Source organism: Gambusia affinis, linkage group LG12, assembly GCF_019740435.1.
Source record: "Gambusia affinis linkage group LG12, SWU_Gaff_1.0, whole genome shotgun sequence".
Taxonomy (NCBI): Eukaryota; Metazoa; Chordata; class Actinopteri; order Cyprinodontiformes; family Poeciliidae; genus Gambusia; species Gambusia affinis.
The window spans coordinates 1840049-1864600 of NC_057879.1; the positions used below are offsets into that span (position 1 = coordinate 1840049).

The window sequence follows — 24552 nt, forward strand, 5'->3', positions numbered from 1 at the left end:
AACTTACACTATTAAACAACTCTATACCCAAGCACAACTCATGCTGAAAAGAACTAATCAATATAAATCAGAAAGAAAATGTGATCCCAGATTTTTTTGTAGGACTGTAAATAGTCTAAGGATTAGTTTTTAAATCAAAATAGTTTCTTTAGAAAAAACAGTGGAATGCACCCTAACTGTTTATTGTAATATGTCATCAGGATTAGAAAAAAATATATACTAATTTTAGAACCAACCCTAATAAGCTAGTTGGGAAAGATTTTTGGTGATGTTTTCCCCTGCTTGGATTTGATTAAGCTCCCATTAAATAATAGACATTTATCACAGTATTTTTAATGTACATAAAATAGAACAAAAAAAATCCTCTAAAACTTACTGGTAATCTAAACCTATATAAGTTTTCATAACACACAGGACACAGAATTTAGTGCAGTTACAAATGAAAAGCAGTGCTCTCCTTCAGCAACAGATTGAAATTTAAAAACTCCAGGTCTCCATCTGCTGGTAGAAAGCTGTCAAGCATCGAGCTTTCATAGATAATTATTCCTTTGATGCCATAAGATGTTTATTTTATTCGTCACCAGAGTATATGAACTGGTCAAATGAAACCAGACCATTTGAAAGACTGATAAGAGGGTCTTTAAGACTGCAAAACCCTTGATTTGCTCCTCTTTTGTGTATTTTGCTTCCAAGACTTTTCTGGTATCACTAAAGAGTGTTTGAACATTTCTTCATATTTTCTGAAGTTATGAATGTACGGCAATAGTTCGCATTGGGCATCGGTTGCTTTGTCACTCAACTATTGTTCAGTTGTTGAACCTGGCTATCTTGAATAGATAGCCATAATGCATTAACATGCATTATGCTCAAATAAAAAGCATAATTGAAGATTTTACTGATTTTACATCCAAGACTCCCATACTGGATGCTGAGATCATGACTGGTAAGAACTGTTTGTCTTTCCCAACTGGAGCTTCTAAATGAAGGAACCATTTGATATTATTTCAGCTTAAATCTTGGAAACCTCTGAGAAAGAAATCGAAAGCAAGATTTAATCTTTCAAATAATGCTGTACAAGTTGATATGATGTTTTCTATTATCTTTTCTTTGATTTACAGCATACACCATCAAAACGCAGTCTTTTTATTTTTAATTTTTTATTTTATTTTATTTTTTAGTGTGTTGAGTATGGTGGTGCTGGAAAACAGTACTATTGGCATGCAGCCAATATGTGGGTCACATATGAATTTTGCTCAATTTGTCTTGGACTCACATTGGGTTTCTTGTATGGGATATGATAAGGTTGGCTAAATAAAAACCATATCAGTAATGTCATTTGGCTGCAGGTCTTAGACAGATTGATTATGTATATATATAAAATCTCTTAATATTATCTAATACATCTAAAACTCATAAATGTTTAAATTCCACTAAAAGGTTTTTACTTCAGACCGATACAACAAACGAATGTAACCCGTTTACAATTCCATCTCTTCCATCAATCACAATGGGCAGTGTTCAGATCCTCAACTCCAGCATCTTTAAACATTTGGCCAGACAGATTCTAAGAGGAGCAGCAAATCAAATGAGTTGGATAAGCAGAGTTTGCCAACAACTGTTGGTGTCATCCATGACGTGTTACTGTGAATTTTAACTTTTGCCATTTAACCTGTGCTACATGAAAAATAGTCCTCATACAACAATATACTTTGGTCAGAAGCTTCTTCAGATTTGCTGTAAGAATGACCACTACAGGGAATCCTTTCTGCTAGTGTGAACAGTGACTATTTGAAAGATACTTAGATGAGTTACGACAATATTTAATTTTCTTCTGGGATAATTAAAATATTTTTTCATTGATTTGAATTTAATTTGAGGCCCATTTTATAACTTATTTCATACCCATGTGGGCCCAAAAATAAAAGATGGATAGCAGTGGGCCTTCAGTCATAGAAATTGCTACAAATTATAACACTGTGACAGGTTAGTAATGATAATGTCTCAAAGTCAAACTTAGTTTTTGAAATCTATTTGAACTGTTAGGAAAAGGTAGACATTTATACTTTCTAATTCAGTTTAGTATCTTTACTTAAGTCCTAAAACTCGTAGCAACTACAATATATTAAAAGCTAATCTCATTTATATTATACTGAATATTATAGATTAGTTTTTAGTTTATTATTCATTTTATAGGGGCTCAATCACTGCGAATGGCTCTGTGGACGTTTACTTGACTACGTAAACACGTCACGGCGCAGACTTCGTATCCCAGCATGCAGCAGGAGGCCGTTGAGAGATCCAGCAGCTGGTAGTTGGAAGAGCGCCGAAGCAGGCAGGAGCCAACGGCCAGCAGAGCCTACACATTTCCTCCTCCATGTGAGATAAACTGAGCCGTTTACCTCGCAGGCTACAGAAAATATGCTGTTCGGGCGCCTGATGTGTTCCAGAAGCGAATTTTGAGTCTTCATAGTCAGCAGGCTTTCATTTTGGAGGATTCCTCCCTCCATCCTCCGGATCGCAGCGAACAGGCAATGACAACGGTCTCAGCAACCCCGCAGCAGATGAAGGACCGGCTGCTGCAGGCCATTGACAGTCAGAGCAATGTGAGGAAAGCTAAAGCTAACCTTAGCTTGTTTATCTAGTCTGTGGCTAACGCGACATAGCAGTTTACATCGTAGACGAATGATTTGTTTTTAAAAGAAAAGGCTCGGCAGTGTAGCCGATACCGACGTATCGAGTGTTTCAGACACAGGACGACACAGGGGCGTCTGAGTTGACAGCTAGCTTTCAAGCTAATTTAGCTGCAGCGCTCCCTTGATTAGACATCTCCAGTTACATACCGTTAGCATGCTAACTCTTAGCCTAGCCTTAATACTACAGCAGCTTTAGAACATACAGCGATATGAAGCAATACAATCGACTCATTGTATCAATATGTGCCAATTTCACCCAAACGTTAGTTAGAAGTTATGCTATATATCCGGTATATAGTTTAAGCTGTCAATTCTTCACTAAAGGAGGTCGAAACTAAAAATTAGCTCAAAATGCTAAAGCCTGGTTTTAGGAAATAGTCGGGTCCTTCCTTCTCAACTAAGTTGAACGCTAGCCATAGCCTGTTCCCCTAATACAGGTATGTCCACCAACGCTGTCTGACGTTAGTGAACACATATTAAATTATTTTAACGGTTATTAAGATGTTCCTCCTGTAATGGCTCAAATACTATACTTTATTATGGAGGTTTTGAAAAACGTCAGGATTTGAAGCTGTCACTTAGCCATACTTGCTTTGCAACGTCGTTCTGTCTCTGAAGCATACAGTTTAACTCATTTTCCCTCAGTCTAGCTGGTGCAGTTGCACACGACTCTTAAGAGATTTAAGTTTGTCCAAACATTGAGGGCTTTCTACCATTGACATTCTTACATTACTGGGCCTAGTATTGGGATTAATAATACTGTTGACTCCTTCTTTTCCAAGTGTTACAGCTCTTATTTAGCGACACAACATTTTCTTAGAGATACATTAAAAAGACATTTGTAGCTAATTATTGATATCTGACTTGATATTAATTAAAAATAAGACCATTCTTGACTACTTCTTAGCTTTCCTGCAATAAGCTGTCACTTATTTCTACTTGGAGCAGAGGTGGACAAATGATATTGGAGTTCACATTTTGATTGTCTTCATCAACTTACACTGACATGGTTAGCAATGTATTATTAATAACTGTAAAAATCTGAAATAGTGAATATGTTCAGGTTTTCCCTCAATTCTGAGATTTCTGAAAAGCTGCCAACATTTCCAAATCTGACATATTCAATAACAGATGAGGCTGAGAAGAAAAAAATAAAACAGAGCAGCCATGCAATATAATTCAGAGCTCAAGGCGCTTATTTGCTAATTTGACTAAATAGGTGTATATGAATTGGCATTTTTGCACCTGTAAATCTCATATAAAAACAAGTGGGATGACCATCGCCATGTGAAAAATCTTTTTTTCTTTTTTTTAAATTACTTTTTAAAAGCCTTTGCGCTTCCTGTGACTGAATCACTTAAAGTGTGGAAGTTGCCTGAAAGTGATAGCTAGTGCTTAATTTTGGTACGTTTACCGATCTGATAAGTATCCGATTTTTGAGTCGAAAGTTAAGTTGGGGATGATCACACTGAACGTGGATTCCTGTTACAGCCCATTTTGTGTCCCATCTTGACCTTTTATCTGTTCATTTTTATTTCCTCCTTCTTCTCTTTGTTTTAGTTAAATGCACTGTTTATATGTTCTCAATGCAGATACGCGATATGGCGGTTGTATTGGAAGTAATTGCTTGTCTTGAGAAGTATCCAATTACCAAAGAAGCTCTTGAGGTAAGACTTAATATTTTATCAACAAGCTATTCATGTAGTCACATCGCAGTTTAATGTATGTGGTTTTGTGTTTTGCAGGAAACTCGACTTGGCAAGTTAATCAATGATGTGAGGAAGAAGGCCAGTAATGAAGACCTTGCAAAACGAGCCAAGAAACTGTTAAGAAACTGGCAAAAACTGATCGAACCCGGGCCGACTGGGCCTGCCAGCGTCCCCGGATCCACCAATGGTAGTTCTCACCCCTGCCGGACAGAGTCCTCTCCGGCAGACCTTTCTGTCTCTGGGAAAGGCGTCCCTGAGGTGAAAACCAGAAACGATGTCCACAACACGTACTCGCCGAAGGCTGAGAAATCAAGCAGCCGTAAGCGGCGGGCAGAGCAGAGAGACAGTGGGGTATACTTGCCTGAGAAAATCTCCAGGATGTCATCATATGACAATTCAGTTTCACCGCCCACCAATGGAATCGCGGGCAGCCCAGAGACCCTACTTGACCAGGAGGTCGTCAAGTCTCCTGATAGATCCCGAATAGACAATCTTGAAAATGACAAAGTTAGCAGGATTCCAATAAATGCTGTCAAGCCTCGGCCCAGCTCTCCTGGAGCAGCGAAACCACTTAGCACTTCCTCTCTGATAAAAGTTGCTGTGATGCAGCAACAGGCTCGATTGGACGAAGGAGGAGGAGGAGGTTACCAAGCCAGAAGTCCCCGCAGTGTCACTTCCAGTCCGAGGAGTGCTAAGCAAGACTCTGTATCTAAGCGCTCTTCAGCATTCGCAGCTAAAGGAACGCCAATCCCAAGCCCATCTTCCAGAGACTCTCCCTTGCATTTTTCTCACTCTGTGTCCTCCCCAGGACCAATGTCTTACGCAGAGAAGGTGACACATTCTTTTCACAGGTCTTCAGTGCCACCGGCTGCTTCATCAGATATCCCTTCTCACTGCCCAACCCAAGACGTTTCTGCACCGCTGGAATCCCCGTCGGTCTCCCCCTCTCCACTTCTTCCTCAGCTGAACTCTGACCCACACAGATCAATGTTCGAGGGAACCACAGCCGTGTCTGACGACGCGGACGGGACAGCGGTACAGAACTCTGAACATAAAAGGAGAAAGTACAGACCAAGAGACTTCTCTGTGAACTTGGACGGTCAGAAAGTAGAGGACTCAACAAAGCCTGTGAGATTAAAAGAACGCAGGATAACGTTTGACCCGGTCACAGGCCAGATCAAACCCTTGGTGCATAAAGAACCTTCTCAATCAGAGGACGTCCCCACTCCAGACCCCGCAGAGTCCCGGCAGAGAGCCCAGAGCGTCCCACAACCCACTGCCACCACCTCGGCCCCTGGCCCTAGTCCGGCCCCCGGTGCCGGCCCAAACCCCTTCCACCAGACCAACTGGAAGGAACTGTCTCGGAACGAAATCATCCAGTCCTACTTGAACCTTCAGAGCAACGTGCTCACCTCATCTGGGGTCCAGGCCCCCAGCGCACACTTTTTCATGTCTGAGTATCTGAAAAGGGAAGAGCAGGAGAGCAAGGAGTTGAGGACGAGCCATGTCTTACAGACGGATCGCCTGACAGGGGACTTACCGGGCGTAAGTCGAGACATCACAGAGGATGACTTGGACAGGATACACACACAGAACTGGCCCGGTGTGAACGGTTGCTACGACACCAAGGGCGCCTGGTATGATTGGACAGAGTGCATATCACTGGACCCTCATGGGGATGAAAGCAAATTGAACATCCTGCCATACGTTTGCCTAGACTGAGAGCGTTTGGGAAGGCTGCTGTTTCTTTTCCACTCCTTTTTTTTTGTCTCGCCACAGAGACCAGATAGTTTGATGTTTTTTTTATTTTATTTTTTTTAATTTTGGTTTTGTCTACTGTGAGTTTGGTGAGAACCAGACCTACTAAATCCCCCTCCCCGAGGCTCATTTTGTGAAAATCTCTTGAGACTTTGGTATTAAAAGCATAATAATTGAAAGAAAAGTTAAGTTTGTAATATCAAGGGCTGTTTCTGTTTTGTTTTTTTAAGCTAAAAGAGACGAGGTCTGTATTGCAGAGTGCTGCTGCTATAGCAATGAAGGGAGGAAAGAGAGGGCGGCATTATTTTGCCCAACCTGAAACGTCACTTCTATTGGTGTGTGTCAATCGTCGGTAATGCCGTTTCGGGCTGAAATAATGTTCCTGTTTCAGTTTTCTCTCTCCTCTTTCCTGATGGAGGATTTGCAGGATCCGGTGTTTGAACGAAGATGGGAAGGTTTGGGTTTGGGTGTACTGTCCAGACCAATATGATGGTAGAGTTCATTTAGCACAGTCGGCGCTGAACGTGTCCAGACATCCAAATACTGGAACATATTTAGCAGTTACAAAGGCTTTATGTGAAATATAGAAAGTAAATTATAAATTTCTTATGTATACATCTATTTATTTTTGACCATTTCATTTATGGGATGTTCTAAACACCTTTTCAAAAAAAAATCTAGATTTTTATTTTTTATTTTTTCGGTTTAAATTGCAATGTTGTCATCATGAATCTCACCAACTTTTTTTTCTTACTTTCTTTCTTTGAGATTGGCTGAATATTTCTGGTTAGTGACATTCCAAATCAACTATCCACCAACTGTAACTCTTTCTGTCTTATAAGGGTCCTTTCAGAGCACACATTTCAAATGGTTCCAAAAGTGCTGATTACTCATTTAAAACAGGTCAGTGGGGAGGCAAAACCAATCTGGAAGGATGTGTTCAAATGCTCAGACCCATTTCGTTACCTCTGAAGACATTTGCCTTCTGAAGTTCTGTCTCATTATTTGAGTAACTAAGCCAGGTGAACGTGTAGGTCCCCATGTGACGTTCCCAAAGGTCACCTAGATATCTGCAGGTAGGATTCCTTTTGCGTCTTTGTCAGTGGAAAAGGCATCAGGTTCAAGCATTCTTGGAATTTCTCATCCGATGAGCAGCAGTATTTGATTTGAGTGCAGTTTAAAAGCACTACTCACTCCCACACTCACATGATTTCAATCAAGTCGACCTTTGTGTAGCCTCTCTGTTCATTCATTCTTTAGTTGTTTTTTTTTCTCTTCCCTACCAATGTGCCTTGGTAAAATGGTAAATCTGGATTTGCTTCCGCATTAAACATGCCTGTTGGTACTTTAATGCGCCAGAATTCAAAGTCCCATGATTGAAACGCCCCCCCTGGTACGTGCAGTGATTTCTGTTACTTTTGTACGCAGTGATCTGGGGAAAGGTGAAGCTTTCACCAAGCTGCAGGCGATGGTAAAAAAAAAACAAAAAAAAAACTGCACAACACAGCTGGCAATAAAGGACAAGTGCTACCACAGGTTAAGAGTCTGTTTTCTGAAGTTCTGACTGGGGTGTCTTTATTTGTTCAGTATTTAACATCTCTAAATTGTTTGAAAAATAAATGAGCTAAATCCTCAATTTCCTCACCTGGTTTGTGGCTCTTTTCCAGGGTGGGTCTGGCTTATAGAGCTTCCTATTATAGTGAAGTGTTTAAAGTTCTAGTTTTCAATTGGATTGGTGACCATAGGTTTCGAGAGTGAAAAAATGTTTCTTAAACCTTTTCAGTGCTGTTGGATCTTTTTTTTTTTTTTTTTGTCAGATATTTCTTTGGTAACGGAACTTTAATATTAAACCTTTCAAGAAGGACCAGGGTTTTACCAAGAAATCACACAAATAAAAGCTGTTTACAGGTCCTCAATGTGATTAAAGTGTGGGGAGTTTCTTAACAATGGATCCAAAATGTCAATGCCTTCAGGCCTCAGCCAGTTAGTATTTGAATTTTAAAAAGAGAAGCTTGTGTTCGTTACACATTACCTGTTTCAGGTGTTTATTCTGGTGATCTGTTGCAGCTAATAGAATTGAAAGCCTAATAAAACTATACTGGTGAGTATATGCAGTAAATATTTTAAGTTAGTATTTTTATATGAATGATTGTCAGTGCAGTGGTCAGCCTGTGGATCTGAGGCCCAGCAGGTTTCTGTCAGCTGGTGTTTGGCTCCAGCCTCTGTTCTCTGGGAACTGTGTATCACGGCTCTACTGCTTGACATTATCCCGGTTGCTTTGGAACCTTTTTCTGAGATGTTTTCCTTCCACTCAACCTTCAGTTAATATTCTTGCATGTGGTACTTTATAAGTAGATAGCTTTTTCAGTAATAGCCACAAATATTTTATTTTTGACTTGGTCTAATATAACTTTATTTTTTAAAAGATCATAAGTTAGAAGTCATAATGATATTAAAAATAAATGTGAAATATTTCACCGTGTAATGAATATGAGTCTGAATAATTGAAGTAATTTCAAGGCTGCTCAGCAGTGCACTTAGTAGCACTGGTGCCTTTTAGCAAGAAGGTCCTGGGTTCAAATCCGAAACCTGGGTTTTATTGAGTCTGCATGTTCTTGTGCTTGTGTGGATTCACTTTTGGTTCTCTCTGGGTACTCTGACTTCATTCCAAAGTCCAAGAACACGACTGCTAGGTTAATTGATCTCTCTAAATTGTCCTGTGTTGCCTTGGTGAATTGTGATATTCTAATGAACTCAGATGAACCTGTTCTCATCATTTCTTCCTTCTGGTAATTTTAGTTTTGAATATCAGTCGTAAACAGAATTAGATCTGGAGCCCGGTGGACCCAGCAGTCTTTTTATCTGCGTTCAATTAGGGACCAACAATGACTTCTCTGAAAAGATTTTTTGATGATGATGATAATGGTGAAAGCTGTAAAGACATCAGCTCAGTAAACTGGGTTGTTCATTTGGTTGTGCTTACGAGCATGTGGAAGAGGGTCAATTACTTGTTTAAATGTACTTTCAGTTACAGCATGCATGAAATGCACTTGCGTCCTGTCCAGGGTGACCCACCTCTCACCTGTTGATCGCTGGATAAGGGTGTAAGATAATGGATGGATGGATGAAATGTGAACCCAGCTGAGACACAAGAACCAGCAACTTATAAATATACTAACATGTTTATTAAATGCTTTTCAGTCATTTACAAAAATACTGGTGTAAACATAAAAATGATCTCATTCGGTTGTCTGCAAACAAGAAACGAGATGAAAACGATTCAGGAAGTGAATGTGTTTGAATTATTAAATGCTTCTGGACCCCTGCCCACCTGGCCAGGGGACACTAAGCAGCTGCTTAGTTCCTTTTTGCCTTTGGCCGGCTGTGCTTATCAGCCCAAATACCAGAGCAGATCCCTGTGTAAGATTATTAAAATGACGCATTTAGCAACCAACGAGTTGGTTGTTTTACTACTAATTCAGCAAAGCTGCATTTCTGTTAGAACCCAGAGAGCTGAGGTTGTTCTTTTGTTGTGCATTATTATGGACATGTACCCATTATGTCCAGAAGGGTGTGCAAAAAGTCCAGTTTGTGTCAAAAATCTGTTATGTAAGCGTTATTGCTCAGTGTAATATGAATTTAGTTGGAAGAACTAATCTGAAAGGTCAAACAATGTATTAAGACCCCAGATGTAATTAAAAAAAAAATCCTAAACAGCCATTGAAAATGAGCTCTGTGTGTCTGACCTTTCTATGACCACTGCTTGCCCTTTGAGATTCAGTTTGGTTGCTTAATCATGTCACACATTTAAACTCTTTACATACTATCTGACGCAGATATCTGGATGTGTAATGATCCTCCCTTCCTGTGAAAGAGTCAACTCTGAGCACACCTGGATGACATCATCAGGAACACAACTGTGGCCTGATCATGACAACACAGACACAGAGAAGCTCCACCTGCCACCTGCTGTGAGGTCAGAGACCAGACCAGATGCCATTGCAGCAGACAGACTGTGAGAAGCGCAAGTTTTTATTATTTATTTATTTATTTATTTATTTATTTATTTATTTATTATCAGAGTTCACAAGTCCTCTGAAATTAAGTTTGATATTACTCCCTGATAAAGCTATGTGCTATTATCTTTTGTTGGGGTCAGTCTAAGATCGTCCACCTTTTCCACGGAGTGAGGACGAAGCTGTGATGTGATTTATTTTTGTTGTATTTATCTAGTGTAAATGTACATATTTTTATTCCCAGATTAAGAAACTAGGAATAAAGTTTCTTATTTGGTGTGGTGTTAGTAGAAACTAACACCACACCAGCACTTTTGAGGTCAAAGTGCTGATGTTTTACGGACATCAGTATCCTGGCATGCCATCTGAAGCTAGACGTGATGAACCCTTCGGCATTACGTCATGCCAACAGCTTGCTATCTTCACTGCTTTAAAAAAACTTTTTTCCCCTGTGACTCAGAAAAGTGCGACAATCCGTCTCGTCCGCTGCACGTCTGGTATGCAGGGTGGGCCCTATGGATCACTCCCCCATTCAGGAATTTGGGAAGTTTCCTTCCATATAAGGACTTTTCGATATAAATCGCGACTTGAGGAAGAGAATGGGGAGGTGGAGCCAAGGATCGATTAACAAAGTTAAACCAAAGAGTACACAAAGCAGCAAGATAAATCCTTTCTTAATATTTGTGTGGAAACTGCCAACGACCCCTTCATAATTCCCACAGAAACATGTCTTAAGCCAAACTCGTGATTTGTCAACGAACTCTGAGCTTCGCAGTAGAAATTACGACTTTCTTGGGTTTTAAAAAAAATGTATTTTCTCTTTAGGAAGGTGGAAAATCCACGTGCACCATGACGAGTAGAGTTATGCTAAAATTTGCTAAAGTCAAACGTTGCTAGCAAACTGAACTTCTTAACCCTGAGGCACGTTGCTAATGAACAGGTATGGTTGTTAAGGAAAAGGTTTACGCCATCTTATTAAAATAGATTAAAAACCCTACTTACTATTTCATTCACATTTCTTTCCTTAAATAATGCTATTATTTATTAGTATTAATCATGCATCCTTATTATCCCACAGGTACTAGTACATGCATGCATGCATGCATTCATCCATCCATCTATACATACATACATACATACATGCATGCATGCATACATACATACATACATACATACATACATACATACATACATACATACATACATACATACATACATACATACATACATACATACATACATACATACATACATACATACATAAATAATAGCCCTTGAACTTTTCCGTATTTTGTCAAATTACAACCACAAGCATAAATATATTTTATTGGAACTTCATGTGAAAGACCAACGCAAAGTGGTATACAATTGTGCTGTAGAAAAACAAATTCTACATGATTCAAAACATTTTTTACAAATATTTCCTAACTACAAGACAGGAATATTGCTTAAACAGCCTTAACAAATTATATAATCTAGTGCTCATGACGTATTTAATGTAAATGATAGCTTTCTATAAAAGGAAGAAATAACCAACTTTGTTCAGGCTCCACCCAATAAAAATCCACCTCCATGTGGTGGTTCAAATTGCCCCGGTAAACCACACGCAGAAGCAGGCGGACTGAGAGCAGGGAACCATCTCTATATTTCTCTTTGACTGTTAAACCGTGGGAGCGCTCTAATTGGCGGCCGTAAAACGAGAGGAAGTAGTTTGTTCTCTTCAGGGTCTTATTGGCAGAGACAGTCGAAGATAATTAAGTGCAGTTTTGTGTTCAGACCTCGGTGTGCTCCTTTTAATTTATTTGAGAAAAGAAGTGACAACAGTTTAACAATGGCTTCCTTCAACAAAGGTCCTGCCTATGGGTTATCTGCAGAGGTGAAAAATAAGGTAAGTGCGTTGTGTGTAATAATTGAAAACTAACTCGTTACAAAGTTTTCTTTCCGTTATTTACACGTGTAGTTTTTATGGAAGGCGAGTTGCGAAGTCACCTGGCCTCCATTTTGCCACCCGCGGTCAGATTTAAAGGTGGAGGTGAAAAGGAGACAATAGCCTGGCATAAAAGTTAATTTTTTCTTTTTCACTTCTTTTCGTTGAGAAACTAAACTTTTTAAACAACTTGAAATAACTTGTGGCATTAAGATATTGAAGTTAAATTTCCTTGTGTCTCGTGTTTACGAAAGTAAGTCTTAAAACCCATGGGCGTTGCCCATCGTGGCAACCAAGTTTTGTCGTTGTGGCAAAAAGTATCCCGCTTCCAGCACTTTCTTCCCCGCGTGAAGCCAGCCGCCCTGCATTGTGACCAGCATTAGCAGATAATGTAATTCACCTATTTGTCCCTGTTATGAGTGTGCGTCATAACCCTTTGTAATGTCTGTCTCTTTTTTTCTGAGGTTGTTTCTCACTGCTCCCCTCCAGTTAGTGCGTTTCCGTACTGTTGGTAGTCATTTAACTTCTTTGCGGTCATATTTCTAACCCCTGACTCCCTCTGTGAAAATGTCTCCGTGTTTGTGAAACGCTTAACAAAATGAGCCCACTAATGTGTAACTTCAGCGGCCTTCATGAGGGAAGCACCTTGTTTATACAAGGCAGCCTGCATACCTCCTCATCAGGAAGTCTGGATTTGGCTTCACTTCGGTGAAGTTCTGTTTGACTGCTTTTAAGGAATCCGGACCATCAGATCCGGACTCAGGACGATCAGACTCTGGCGGGATTATTTTTTTTACACTAGAGACAAAGGCCATTATCAGTGCTTTTTTTTTTGGCATGACGGTCCTGCTTTAAAACTGTACTAGTTTCAAATCTGGGTTGAATTAATCAAGTAAGCTTGGTATCATCTGAAAACCTATCGCACTATATTTCTCTTGTTTTGGTTTAAATACCTGTACTCTTATTAAATGTCAACCATATAATCCAACCACAATAATTCTTATGGAAATCATACATTTATTAACAGTATGCCAAGCATAATATAGGCATGTATGTTAAATTGCTTCAAATAAAAGTGAGTGACGGCCAACATAGATGACACTAGCAGAAAATCCCCCCATATGCATGAGGCCAACCCAGTTTGGGGGTTATCCTAGGAATGCATTGTTGTACACTAAATATACTCCCTAGAGTAGGGAAGGGTGACATGGACATAGAATTTTATCACATTATTTAGTGGTACTTTTGTGATAATGTTAAACATTGTTAAAACAATTTTCTGGTAGATGTATGGTTGTGACTGCATGGCACAGCATATCACCACAAACTACTCTTAAAAAAAATTTCTCATTTGAAATAAATCTTCTGCATGACACTTGAAGAAGTGTTTTATAACATTGAACTGCACAAAGTTAAAATTCTTTTAAAGGTATTTTATTTTATTTTCCTCCCGCACTGCAAATGATGACCTGTAACTCTGGTTGTTGGTTCTGAGGACTGATCTGAAACAAAGTGGTTTAGATTGTGACAACAGTATTGATATTTAAGAAGATTGAAATAGTGTAAAGTAATCTATTCTCTACTTGGTGATTTTTATTAGATTTGAACTATAAATTTAAAATCTAATCCTTCTCACTCAACTTCAGTGTCACTTTCAGCTGATGCTGGAGATTTGGGCATGCTTTTCATCATGTTAGGCAGCACACCATGAGGAATTTAACACATGGTGTGTAATTATTTAACCCCTGGTTGTCCACATTTTTTGTTTTGTTTTAATGACTGAACCATAAGTTGCACTTCTTGTTGTGAAGACCTTTCAGTTTTTTGGTTTTTCCTGTCTCTTTCCGAAGACTATAACATACCTCCACCTCCCTCGGATATTTTTTTCCATCTGCATTCTTTGGCTGTGGCCTTGTTTGGGAGAAGGGGTCAAAGCCCCCGCCCCCATCCTTGCCTCTTGTCTTCAGCAGAAAGTATCTGGATTTCCCCCTGTCTCCTGCTGCCTCTCTCCTTGCTCACTGCAGTGGAATTTCCTTTCATAACTCAGAAATGTGAGGCATTTAAAAGATGAATTGCTGTTTTTCACAAGTTCACACATTAAAGGTAATTGGCAATGTGTTTGTTTTTTTTTTTGGGGGGGGGGTTAAAATAAAACTTGAAGTGTAAAACTTGACCTTGGTGGTGATGTTACCGTGGGCTACATTTAAAGGAAGACTACCTGATGGCTTATTTGGGATAAAAGGGATCGCACCAAAGTGGGAATCAAATTTTTCTTTGTTTGGTGTTGGAGGCAGAATGACTTTGTGGTTCTTAAGACAATTTTCTCCATCTCCATGGAACAGCAGATGAAAATGGGATATGAATGAGAAGTTTGGTCCCTTTCCCTGAAGAACTTCCGTAAACATACTGATAACTTGTTCTGTGAGAAGTTTAGTCTGTTAGTTACAGTACCGGTAACCTTTTTGCTTATTGGTGCAGAGCGTGTTCTCTCCCTGGATCAGCACGCCTAGTCCTTCTCCTTGTTGCCTCATTGAGCTTTTTTTTTTTTTTTTTTTGCTTTTTTTTACTCTAGCGCTGTGGGCTAAATTCCTAGTGCCCAGCTTGTCACTGTAAATTACATCTTCCAGATTCTTTGTGGGCAATCCAGCTTGCCACTGTTGTCTTTAATAGGTGGCTATCTGAAAGAAGGGAGTTTAATTAGAAAGTAGCTGTTCCTTAGAGTGCAGCCAGCTGGTAGCTCTTCTGTGGTGTTGTTGGGCCTGGAGAGTCTGCGTGTGCACACATATACACACACACACGCATACCACTCAACACCTTCACTGGGGGAGCAGAGGTGTTGATCTGTTTCACTCTGGGTATCCCCTGTTCCAAGCGCCTGTCACTGCAGACCCAACCACTGTTTATGTGACCACAGTTGTCTTCCTGCAGGCCAAACACTGGCTGCTGTTATTCTGCGTACTGTCTCAGTGACAAATTAAAATCTTAGAAATCAGAAACCACTCACACTCCCGCCCCATTTTTAGCAACTTGGCTCTCTGTGGTTCTCAGGAAAACAGAGCAGCTTAGCAAACAGGAAATTGGTGTGTGTTGGATTTTTCTTTTATTTATGTGACAAACCCCTCTATGACCACTACTGTGAGCAATGAGGCTGATGTCTTAAAGAGACAGAATTATGTAAAATTGACTTTTTGGAGCTTTACATTGTGTTGTATTGTTCTCTCATCAAAAAGCCACCTGGGGGGTTGCTTTGATTCTTTCATGCATGTTTCAGATGTGCTTTAATCTGCATGGCAGCTGGGCAGAAACGCCTGGTTGGACCTTGCCCCGCCTTCAAGGTGCAGCTCCCCCTTTGAGCAGCCGAGAACCCAGACCCTCTGGATGAAGCAAAGTGTAGAACAAGGAGCTGGTTTTACAGCTATTTACCCGTACAAAACTGGTATAAATGTTATTAAAGGGTTAACAGAGGAGCCATCCTGTGATGACTTCCTGTTTTAGAGATAAGTTTTTAAAGAGACAGTAACCCAACTGCAAGTGCTATCAATTACAATATAATTTTTTTTTATTTTATATATACAGCACTTTATAACTGAAGTTAACAGTTACTTTGCCATAAAATGATGCTGTAATTCCCTCAAAGTACATTGAGACATAAGTGGGTTCTTCCAACTGATGAATTTCTTAAAAATTCCACACATGAAAACTGAATAAAACAAATGCTATACCAATTTACTTTTGAGAAAATAATACAAATCTTGAACCCTGGTAGACTTATTAATACACATTGGCGTCTAATGAGTGAATCCATCAAGCCAGGAGGAGGTCATGGTGGAAATTAGGGGTGCACTCATAAATTTGGCCTGATTTTCTTCATTTTGAGAGATCGAACAATATTTACAAGAAAAACTGATCATATCTAGTCTGAAAATCTGCCACTGTCATCTTTTGCTCTGCAGTGAGAGAGGGCTGATTGAGGTTCCATCTGCACATTTGTGGTTATCAATCACCTCATTGTTGCCAACTTGGTGATCTTTTTGCTGTTTCAGTGACTTTTTAAAGAAAATCTATAAATCGGCAGGGTTTTTTTTAAAAAAAATTTGTTTACAAAGATTAGTAATTGGCCAGAAAACTGTAATCGGTGTTTCACTAGGACTGCGTTCATACTGCAGCCTGAACTGACCCAATTCTGATGTTTTTTTACGTAATGCGACCTGTATCCCATCTTTTCATGACAGTCTGAATAGCACAGGTTGCATTCTTTTCAAATGCGACCCATTTCCGATTCAAATGCGACCTAACGTTCTGGTCACATTCAGCCAAATTGAACGTCACTGATACTCAATAAATCTCACTATTCTGCGTCCTGATATGCGCAAGTGGGAAGAAAAACAACAAGCATGACGGACTATAGTGAGGATTAAGTTGTTTATATGCTTCTCTGTGTAACAACTTCAACAACAACTTCAAATGTGTAAACCCCAGTTCACAATACACAATTTAAAAATTTTCAAAACCTGAGACCACACACTATGTGACAAAAATCGTAGGTAGAATGGGTTCGATCCTGCAGTGTATGGTGTCCAGCCACACGGCAAGAGCACACTGATTTCTCTGACTAAAATTCAGATTCCAGACAAAGTCCCACCAATATCATATGTGATTTTAGAGTAAACAAACATGGCTGACAAAGTAGAAGCAATAGCGGTAGTTTGTGCGCTTATTTTAAGCATAAAAGATGTAACAAATAGAAAAGGCCTTTTGAAGGCAATGCTAGGGAGGCGAGTTATGTTTTTACCATCTGTGTGTTTAGATTGTTTAAGCTTCATCGGTGAATTAGTTATTGCTGTTTTAATGTTTACAGTTACTTTGAGAACAATGGGCACAAAATAATGGCTACATGTCTAATTAACTCATTTTAAAGCCAGGCATTAATCAATGTTTTACTAGTGACAATTACAATCTACCTGTAATGCACGTGGCTAGCGTTAGGTAAAGTCCTGACTGAATGAATAACCTTATCATTATAACCTATCTATCTATGTCATGTTAACGATGAACAGCTGAAAAGTTACCAGGTTTATCGACCGCGGTAGCAACTTTGCTGCAACTCCTCTCCTTGTCATTTCTGTGGATATTCTTTGCACGAAATGTTGAATGAACAATCATGTTGTTTCCATGTATCATCTCCGATGTCAGCTGTTTGGGAGGGGAATCCGTGCTTTCTGATTGGCGACCTCTCACATTCAACAGGCTGTGTTCTCGGTCCCGCACGAGACAACTACACATTACGTTGGCAAACACTGAGCACTTCTTCGTTTTATGGTGGTTGGCAGAACACTGACGCTATTGTGCCCTCTACTGCGCATACAGGACATTTTCAGGTGGTTGCCCGTTCACATTGCAGAACACATAAAGGTCGCATATGTTTGGCAGTGTGAACAGCCCCGGCAAAAAAAATCTCATTTGACAAAACATTGTAATTGGGTCACTTCAGGGTAGTGTGAACGCAGCGTAGTGGAAATGAATGCTTTTAATCTGCTTACAAATGCACCACTGGAAATTAATGTATTTACTGTTTGAAAATCTGGAACTATGTGATAGACATATTTGACCTATGACCTTTGTCTGGCCAGATTGCACAGAAGTATGACCCTCAGAAAGAAGAGGAGCTCAGGATCTGGATCGAGGACATCACTGGCTGCCCCATCGGACCAGACTTCCAAAAAGGCCTGAAAAATGGAGTCATCCTGTGCGAGTAAGTGGTGCTCCCAGGAGTCCACCATGCTGAGCCTGAGGAGTCTTCATTGTATGCGTTTTAACTTGCTTACTTGATTTTTAACTTGAAATTATCTTCTTTTCTCCAGCCTCATCAACAAACTGCAGCCAGGCTCTGTGAAAAAGATCAACCAATCAGCTCTGAACTGGCATCAGGTGAGTTAACTGGCCATTAATCTGTTTTTCTTCTGAACCACTGCAAGGAGTAGCTCATTCGCAGAACAGAAGGTTGTTTGTTACACAGCTACAGACATGACCATTAACAGCACTCCAAGTCATGCCTTGTCATGATGGCTTTCTGCTGATTAGTTGCAGAACTGGCTTTCTGTCTGAGCTTTTTATTAAAGTAAAGAACTCATGCAAACAGTGTAAATCTTGGATAAACATTGGATTTGGTGTGGTCCTAGCTGGAGAACCTGACCAACTTCATCAAAGCCATCACAAAATACGGCCTGAAGCCTCATGATATCTTTGAAGCCAACGACCTGTTTGAGAATGGCAACATGACACAGGTCCAGACGACGCTGCTCGCCCTTGCCAGCATGGTGAGTCCTCAACTAACCTTGACAGACACCTTTTACACCCATTATGTCTTGCAGCGGGTCCTGTTTAGTTTTAGTCCATGCTTTAGTTTAGTGCTGGATTTAAAGGTTAACATGTAGGCATCTAAATTTCAAGTCAATAAAAAGACTTGTGTGTCCAGATTAAAAGTTTTTGCTTCTTTTAAATTTTGAGTTTATGTTCCTTTAATTTTTCAGTTCTACCCAGGGAATTGCTGTGCCAAAAGTAAAAGGTGGTGGAGCAAACCCACCTGTTGGAGCTGCTTTATTGTCCAACATTCTGCCTTTTCCACAAACCAGTGAAAGGAAAGAAAGTCTCATAAAACTTTCTTTGGCTTGGGGAATTAAAATGAATACATTGTTACTTGAGCCGTCATCTCATTAACAAGAGCCTTTATTTAAACCGATTAAGGACAATGAAATGATTAAGGAAATGGTTGGCTTAATCGTGTTGTTAGTAACCAATATGATGCTGACTGTAGATACGCATTACAATGTGATGTCACATGGCAAAAAAGGCAACCCACAGGCTAACTGACAGATCATCAGCAGAGTGGGTGTTTAAATTAGCTAACAAGTTGCTGCTGTCTTCAGCTAATCACTTATTAATAATTGGTAAATTAACATCAAGCCTGAAAACACAATACTGCAACCGTCTGAATGTTTTGTTCTTTGTGTGGGAAGTGATTCACAACAATGCAATTAATGCATCAGGATTAATTGCAAAGAAATATGCAGTCAATTGCTATGGCAACAAGTCTGCGTGTCACAGCTGACACCGAAAGCAAGCAAAGAGTACAAATGACTTTGAGTTAATCTTAAATGCTGTTTTGTGTTATTTTTCACATCCTTGTGGTGCTATGGTAACCATGGTAGCACATAAAGTTGCAGTGGCCCACCTTCTGCACTGTATTTCAGTGCTATTCTTTTTTTTTTTTTTTTTTTAATCTTGTAAAATATGGAAATCTCTTGTTTGTTTGTTTTTTGCGTGACTTTTTGTGATTGCAGGATTCCGAAAAGCTGGACATATTGTATAGGCTAATTTGTAGAAGATTAATATTCATTACAAAAGCAATTGGCTCTCATGCTAAATAAAATAAAACACCAACACATATATTTAACATAAGTTACTAAATGAGTACATGTTGGTTTTTGTAACTCATGCAAGTCTTAAATCTATATCATAATGGTGTAAAATGAAACCTGCTGGAATCCCATTAGTGGTAATCAACTTGGTTAAACATAAGTACAGGATAAACCATTTTACAGTAATGTAGAATTATTTTCGGCTTTAAAAACGTTTTTATAATGGATGTTGTAGTTCAGATGCCAGCATTGTAGTAATCAGAGAATATGTCGGTAGTTTTGGGTTTCTGTTTTCTGGCTTTAATGTGTCTCATTTGGTGTTTTTTTTTTTTTTTTTTTTTTGTTTTTTTGTTTTTTTCCTTCTGCTTGAGTATGAGTGTAAGAACTCCTTGAACAGTTTTCTTTGTTCTCTGCCAGGCTAAGACCAAGGGCTGCCAGTCCCGGGTGGACATCGGCATTAAGTATGCAGACAAACAGGAGCGGATGTTTGACGAGGAAAAGCTGAAGGCTGGACAGTGTGTCATCGGCTTACAGGTGTGCATTAGTTAGTAGAACCTCCCCTTATTTAGAGTTGCTGTTTCCCATGACTGAATGCATATTGGTATGCAGCGACTGTTACTGTTGTTGGAAAACAACCTGCATCTGGGTCCAGATTTTCTCTTCAGATTTTTGTAGAAAATGTTTGAGCTGACATGCCCTCTTCTCTTGCTGCACAGTGTGAAACTAGAATAGCTCCTGACTTCATAAACGGCCTGTTTCAGTAGCTGCTTTGCTCATTGTTCTGGTTATGCTTTTGTTTATTGCCTCATTGCTAAGGAACTTGTCACTTGGACATAAATGCCACCTCAGTACTGCAAAAACTTGATCTACAACTTACTGTTTTTAGCATGCTTGGGTGCGGTGTTGCAACAACAGCTGACTGAAACTTGGAATCATGCATTAATGGATTAGTGGATAAACAAGCCTCACATTTCTCCACACTTCAAATACTGCCATAATCCAGCCCATCCTGTCTGCTTTAGCTCCTGTCTTTTGCCCTTCCCGTCTGCAGATGGGGACCAACAAGTGTGCCAGCCAGGCTGGGATGAATGCGTATGGCACCAGGAGGCATTTATATGACCCCAAGGTTCAGATCCAGCCCCCCATGGACAACACCACCATCAGCCTGCAGATGGGAACCAACAAGGGAGCAAGTCAGGTACTGCCTCATTATGCCACTGCTCTTAGGCCTCAGGGGAAGTCAGCATAGAGAAGAGCGGGCGGTATTACCTAAAAATATGATATATGGTTATATTCCTCATTTTTGGCTTTTTTTTTTTTTTTCGAATTGGATTTGGCCAAACAAACATGTAACTTCAAAACATTTATTTTTTACATTTTCCTTAAACAGTCACCAGAATGAAAAATATATTTGTATATAAATGTATGCAAAATTACAATACATTGTCACAGAAAACATAAAATTCCTAACAATATAAATATAAACTAATTTTGCCCAACAAAAAAAACTGTAAATAAAATACTTAAGTACTCAAATGAAACCAACTGCTTGTGTACTATATTTAACTTTAGTTTTATGAGATGTTCTTGTTGAACTCTCAAAATTAAGTCTTGTTTTCAATATTAAAGGAATTCTTCCTCTTAAAAATGCTCATCACCAATATGTCGCATAAAAACCTGCAAGAAGTAAAAGCTTATGCTCACTTCCTATTGGTCAGGCACTTGAGTCACTTTCATTTCTTTGTCTATTTTTACATCTCCATTGAAGCAGCAACTGTCAGTGTTCTGGTTTTTATATTGCTGCAGCCTGGATGGAAAATGATTGTCATGTTTTTCCTCTAGGCTGGGATGACCGCTCCTGGGACCAGGCGGGCCATCTATGACCAGAAACTGGGCACAGATAAGTGCGACAACAGCACCATGTCCCTGCAGATGGGGTACAGCCAGGGAGCCAATCAGAGCGGCCAGAACTTTGGTCTGGGACGGCAGATCTATGACTCCAAGTACTGCCCCAAAGCTGGAGAAGTCCCCAATGATCAGAACGGCGCTGGCAGCGGACGAGAATACTTCCCCGACTACCATGACGAAGGTTACCAGGGTTACCAGGAAGAGGAGCAGGTGTACCATGATGATGGAACAGATTATTAAAAAGAGGGAGGTGATGTTAGACAGCAAGGAGGCAGGCAGATGGGTTTTTTTTATATCCACAGGATGTTGAGCTACTTTTTAGGTCCCATCCTTTTTTAGCATTGTATGAATTTGCCGTTGGCTCTAATTGATACACATATCATGATGAACTGTATTTTTGTGATTCATCTTTTTTTATACTTAAAAATATATAGTGATTCCACCTGAAACCAGTGGTTTGACTTGGTTTATTGTTTAGCACCAGAACGCTTTGTGCCAAGGTTACAAAGTTGGAATTTGTTGTCCCAAAAGTTTATTTTTGTTTCGTTTTCTTTTCGTTGTTTTTGTTGCATGAAGGGAGAACCCCTGGCTTTCTACATGAAACTAACTGGGTAGTTTTTGAGAATCCTAAAATATGTAATTTGTGGGAAAAATCCCTCTTATATCTGTAGTTTCTATAATGGCTGCATCATGTTGACATCCATTCCTGTGAATACGACTGTACATTTCTGTATTATACTGTCAGTATGTTTAGTCCAGTATTGGTCATTGACTTTAGTGAAATCACTTTTTCAGATGAGGGATAAAATACAGATCTTGTTGGAACAGTTTTTTTTTTTTTTTTTTTACCTATTCTTACAAATGTCTTCCTTTCTTATCTTTAGTGCAGGAAATTGTTGCTTTGTTTGCATAACCGGTCCAACTGGACAAATGTTTGTTTTTTCTTTGGACCAGAGGCTGCATGAGTTTCCAACATTCCAAGCAAGAATACTGGATTTATTGTTTTTCAGTGACTGTTTAAGTGAATATTTCATGAACAATGGTTGACATGTGAACAATCCTAACATTATGTTTGATCATTTATTATGCTATTTATGCCGAGTCTGAACAATGTTTGCAATATTGTTGCCCACAGAGGAGAACTAAACATGTGAAAGTGGTTTAATAAAATGTATACATTAGTTGTGGTCTTGTTTTTTTTCTTAATTTCTGACCTCAGGTTTTTACCCAATAGCAGGAAAAACTGGAATGTCTTGTTGCAGCATAGCCTCCTAACCCTCTACTTGAAGATGCTTCAGTTTTTTATTTTGGCACGTCTTGTGTAGAGTATTTCTCTTGAAGCTAGTTAAACTTCTTCATACCAGAGTGATCTGCTATCGGTTCAGTTCATCTAACACTTACTGCAGGATAGCTGAACAAAAAGGTACATGATTGTGAAAAAGCATCCTCCTTAATTCCTTTGTCACTCTGGGCTGTTTCAGATTGCTACATTTTAGATAACTGGAGTAAATGCCAGGGTTGAAGCAATTGATAGTTGAAATAATTAATTTAGTGATTTGAGTATATGGACTCAATAAAAAGTTCTCTGAAAGAACACACTGAGCTGTAATTAAGCCTAAGCAAATGTTTGAGTGTCTGTGTGAGGATAGACGAAATAATTTTCTGATTTAAGAAATTCAAAATATAGCGCAGTAATTAATGTTCTGGGACATTCATTTCAGAGGCTTCGAGTCTCCATTGATCTAGAGTATGTCATAAACAAATGGAAAAAACATGGAGCAGAAGGTGAACCAGGCTACAAGGATTAGCTTAAAAGCATATAAACTCCAAGAGATCACCAAACACATCTACAACTCTGCAGGCCTCACTTGACTGCTTGACTTGCTGTTGTCCAAAATCCTTTGGACTACATCATTTTGATAAGATCCATGAATTGTGTAGGATGCCAACACTGAAACCTCCTGACGGCTTTTGATCCAAGGGACCAAGCTTCTTCACTGTTCTCTCCTATAGTTCAGCTACTAGCCAAACGCTCCTCAGCAGCAACTTCTCCCAATCATCCAATCACAACCTGCTGGTCATCTGGGTTTTTTCAGCAGGATGGAGTGCCGTGTCACAGAGTTATGTTAAGGATATTTGTATAGCACATTTCAGCAACGAGGAAGTTCAAAGTTCTTTACATCATAAATTTAATTTAATTGAATTAGTTTATTTGGTAGGGACAGACATACAGCGACATAGACAAACTGGAAGAAAACAGCAGTCCCATGTTTACCTCATAAGAAAAACATCATACAGTCACTTTTTCTCAAATGTCATCAAAATCATCAAATAAAGTTCAAATAAGTTGCTCAATGTTCCAGTTACTATGATTGAAAAGCAACTCTAAACAGGTGGGGTTTTAGCCTTGATATAATGGAACTCTGTGTTTCAGCTGTTTTGCAGTTTTTCTGGAAGTTTGTTCCAGACGTGTGCCACATAGAAGCTGAATGCTGCTTCTCTATGTCTGGTATGCTCTGCGTCCCCAGAACCAGAAGATGTAAGAGGTCTGGAAGGTTGATACAACATCAGCAGATCTTTAATGCTTTGTGTTACTAAGCTGTTCAGTGATTATTAACTACCAGCAGTATTTTAAAGACTTCAAAACTGTGTGGTCTGCTCTGTCTTCCTGGTTTTAGTCAGAACACCAGCAGCAGCGTTTTGGATCAGCTGAGGCAGGAGGATGGATTTTTTTTAGAACAGACCTGTAAAGACATTGCTAAAGTAATCAGTGCAACCAAAGATAAACTAAAGAGTGATAAAATAGCTCAAAGATCAGATTACCACATTTTGGACCCATGGACATTATACTTCTCACTGAGAATCTGTAGTCAGTTCTTATGAAGAGGGGCCACCATAAGTCAGAATTTGGCCAAAAACATAATATGTGAAGTGAATTGAAGAAGAAGTTATGAAAAAAAATTTAAATAAAAGGAAAATCTTCAAAAATCAAAATACAAACCACATATATACCAGCAAAACCTTCAGCCATAATCAGACTAATCTTTCCTGGTAATGCCAGCCTCTGAAACTGCAGAGTCATTTCAGGACTGTAACTACAGTGGACATTTGAAGTGATACAAG

At 39.4% G+C, this 24552-nt stretch overlaps 2 protein-coding genes across 2 annotated transcripts; both read left to right on the plus strand.

The window, feature by feature from the left end:
* Positions 1–2248: 2248 nt before the first annotated feature.
* Positions 2249–7796, plus strand: crsp7 (cofactor required for Sp1 transcriptional activation, subunit 7). The gene is made up of 3 exons (XM_044132972.1): positions 2249–2603; positions 4286–4360; positions 4439–7796. Exons 1-3 carry the CDS (start codon positions 2532–2534, stop codon positions 6122–6124), a joined length of 1833 nt encoding a protein of 610 aa, XP_043988907.1. The 5' UTR covers positions 2249–2531; the 3' UTR covers positions 6125–7796.
* A 3929-nt stretch (positions 7797–11725) lies between these two features.
* On the plus strand, positions 11726–22610 carry cnn2 (calponin 2). Its single transcript, XM_044132973.1, has 7 exons — positions 11726–12064; positions 17734–17855; positions 17965–18031; positions 18283–18420; positions 19939–20055; positions 20573–20719; positions 21364–22610. Exons 1-7 carry the CDS (start codon positions 12008–12010, stop codon positions 21667–21669), a joined length of 954 nt encoding a protein of 317 aa, XP_043988908.1. The 5' UTR covers positions 11726–12007; the 3' UTR covers positions 21670–22610.
* The last annotated feature ends 1942 nt before the right edge of the window (positions 22611–24552 follow it).

Bases quoted from the DNA above. Each gene is read 5' to 3' on its own strand.
- crsp7 (XM_044132972.1), top strand. From the start codon at position 2,532: ATGACAACGGTCTCAGCAACCCCGCAGCAGATGAAGGACCGGCTGCTG. The intron at 2,604-4,285 runs GTGAGGAAAGCT...TTCTCAATGCAG, and splicing joins CCATTGACAGTCAGAGCAAT to ATACGCGATATGGCGGTTGT. The intron at 4,361-4,438 runs GTAAGACTTAAT...TGTGTTTTGCAG, and splicing joins TTACCAAAGAAGCTCTTGAG to GAAACTCGACTTGGCAAGTT.
- cnn2 (XM_044132973.1), top strand. From the start codon at position 12,008: ATGGCTTCCTTCAACAAAGGTCCTGCCTATGGGTTATCTGCAGAGGTG. The intron at 12,065-17,733 runs GTAAGTGCGTTG...TTGTCTGGCCAG, and splicing joins CTGCAGAGGTGAAAAATAAG to ATTGCACAGAAGTATGACCC. The intron at 18,032-18,282 runs GTGAGTTAACTG...GTGTGGTCCTAG, and splicing joins CAGCTCTGAACTGGCATCAG to CTGGAGAACCTGACCAACTT.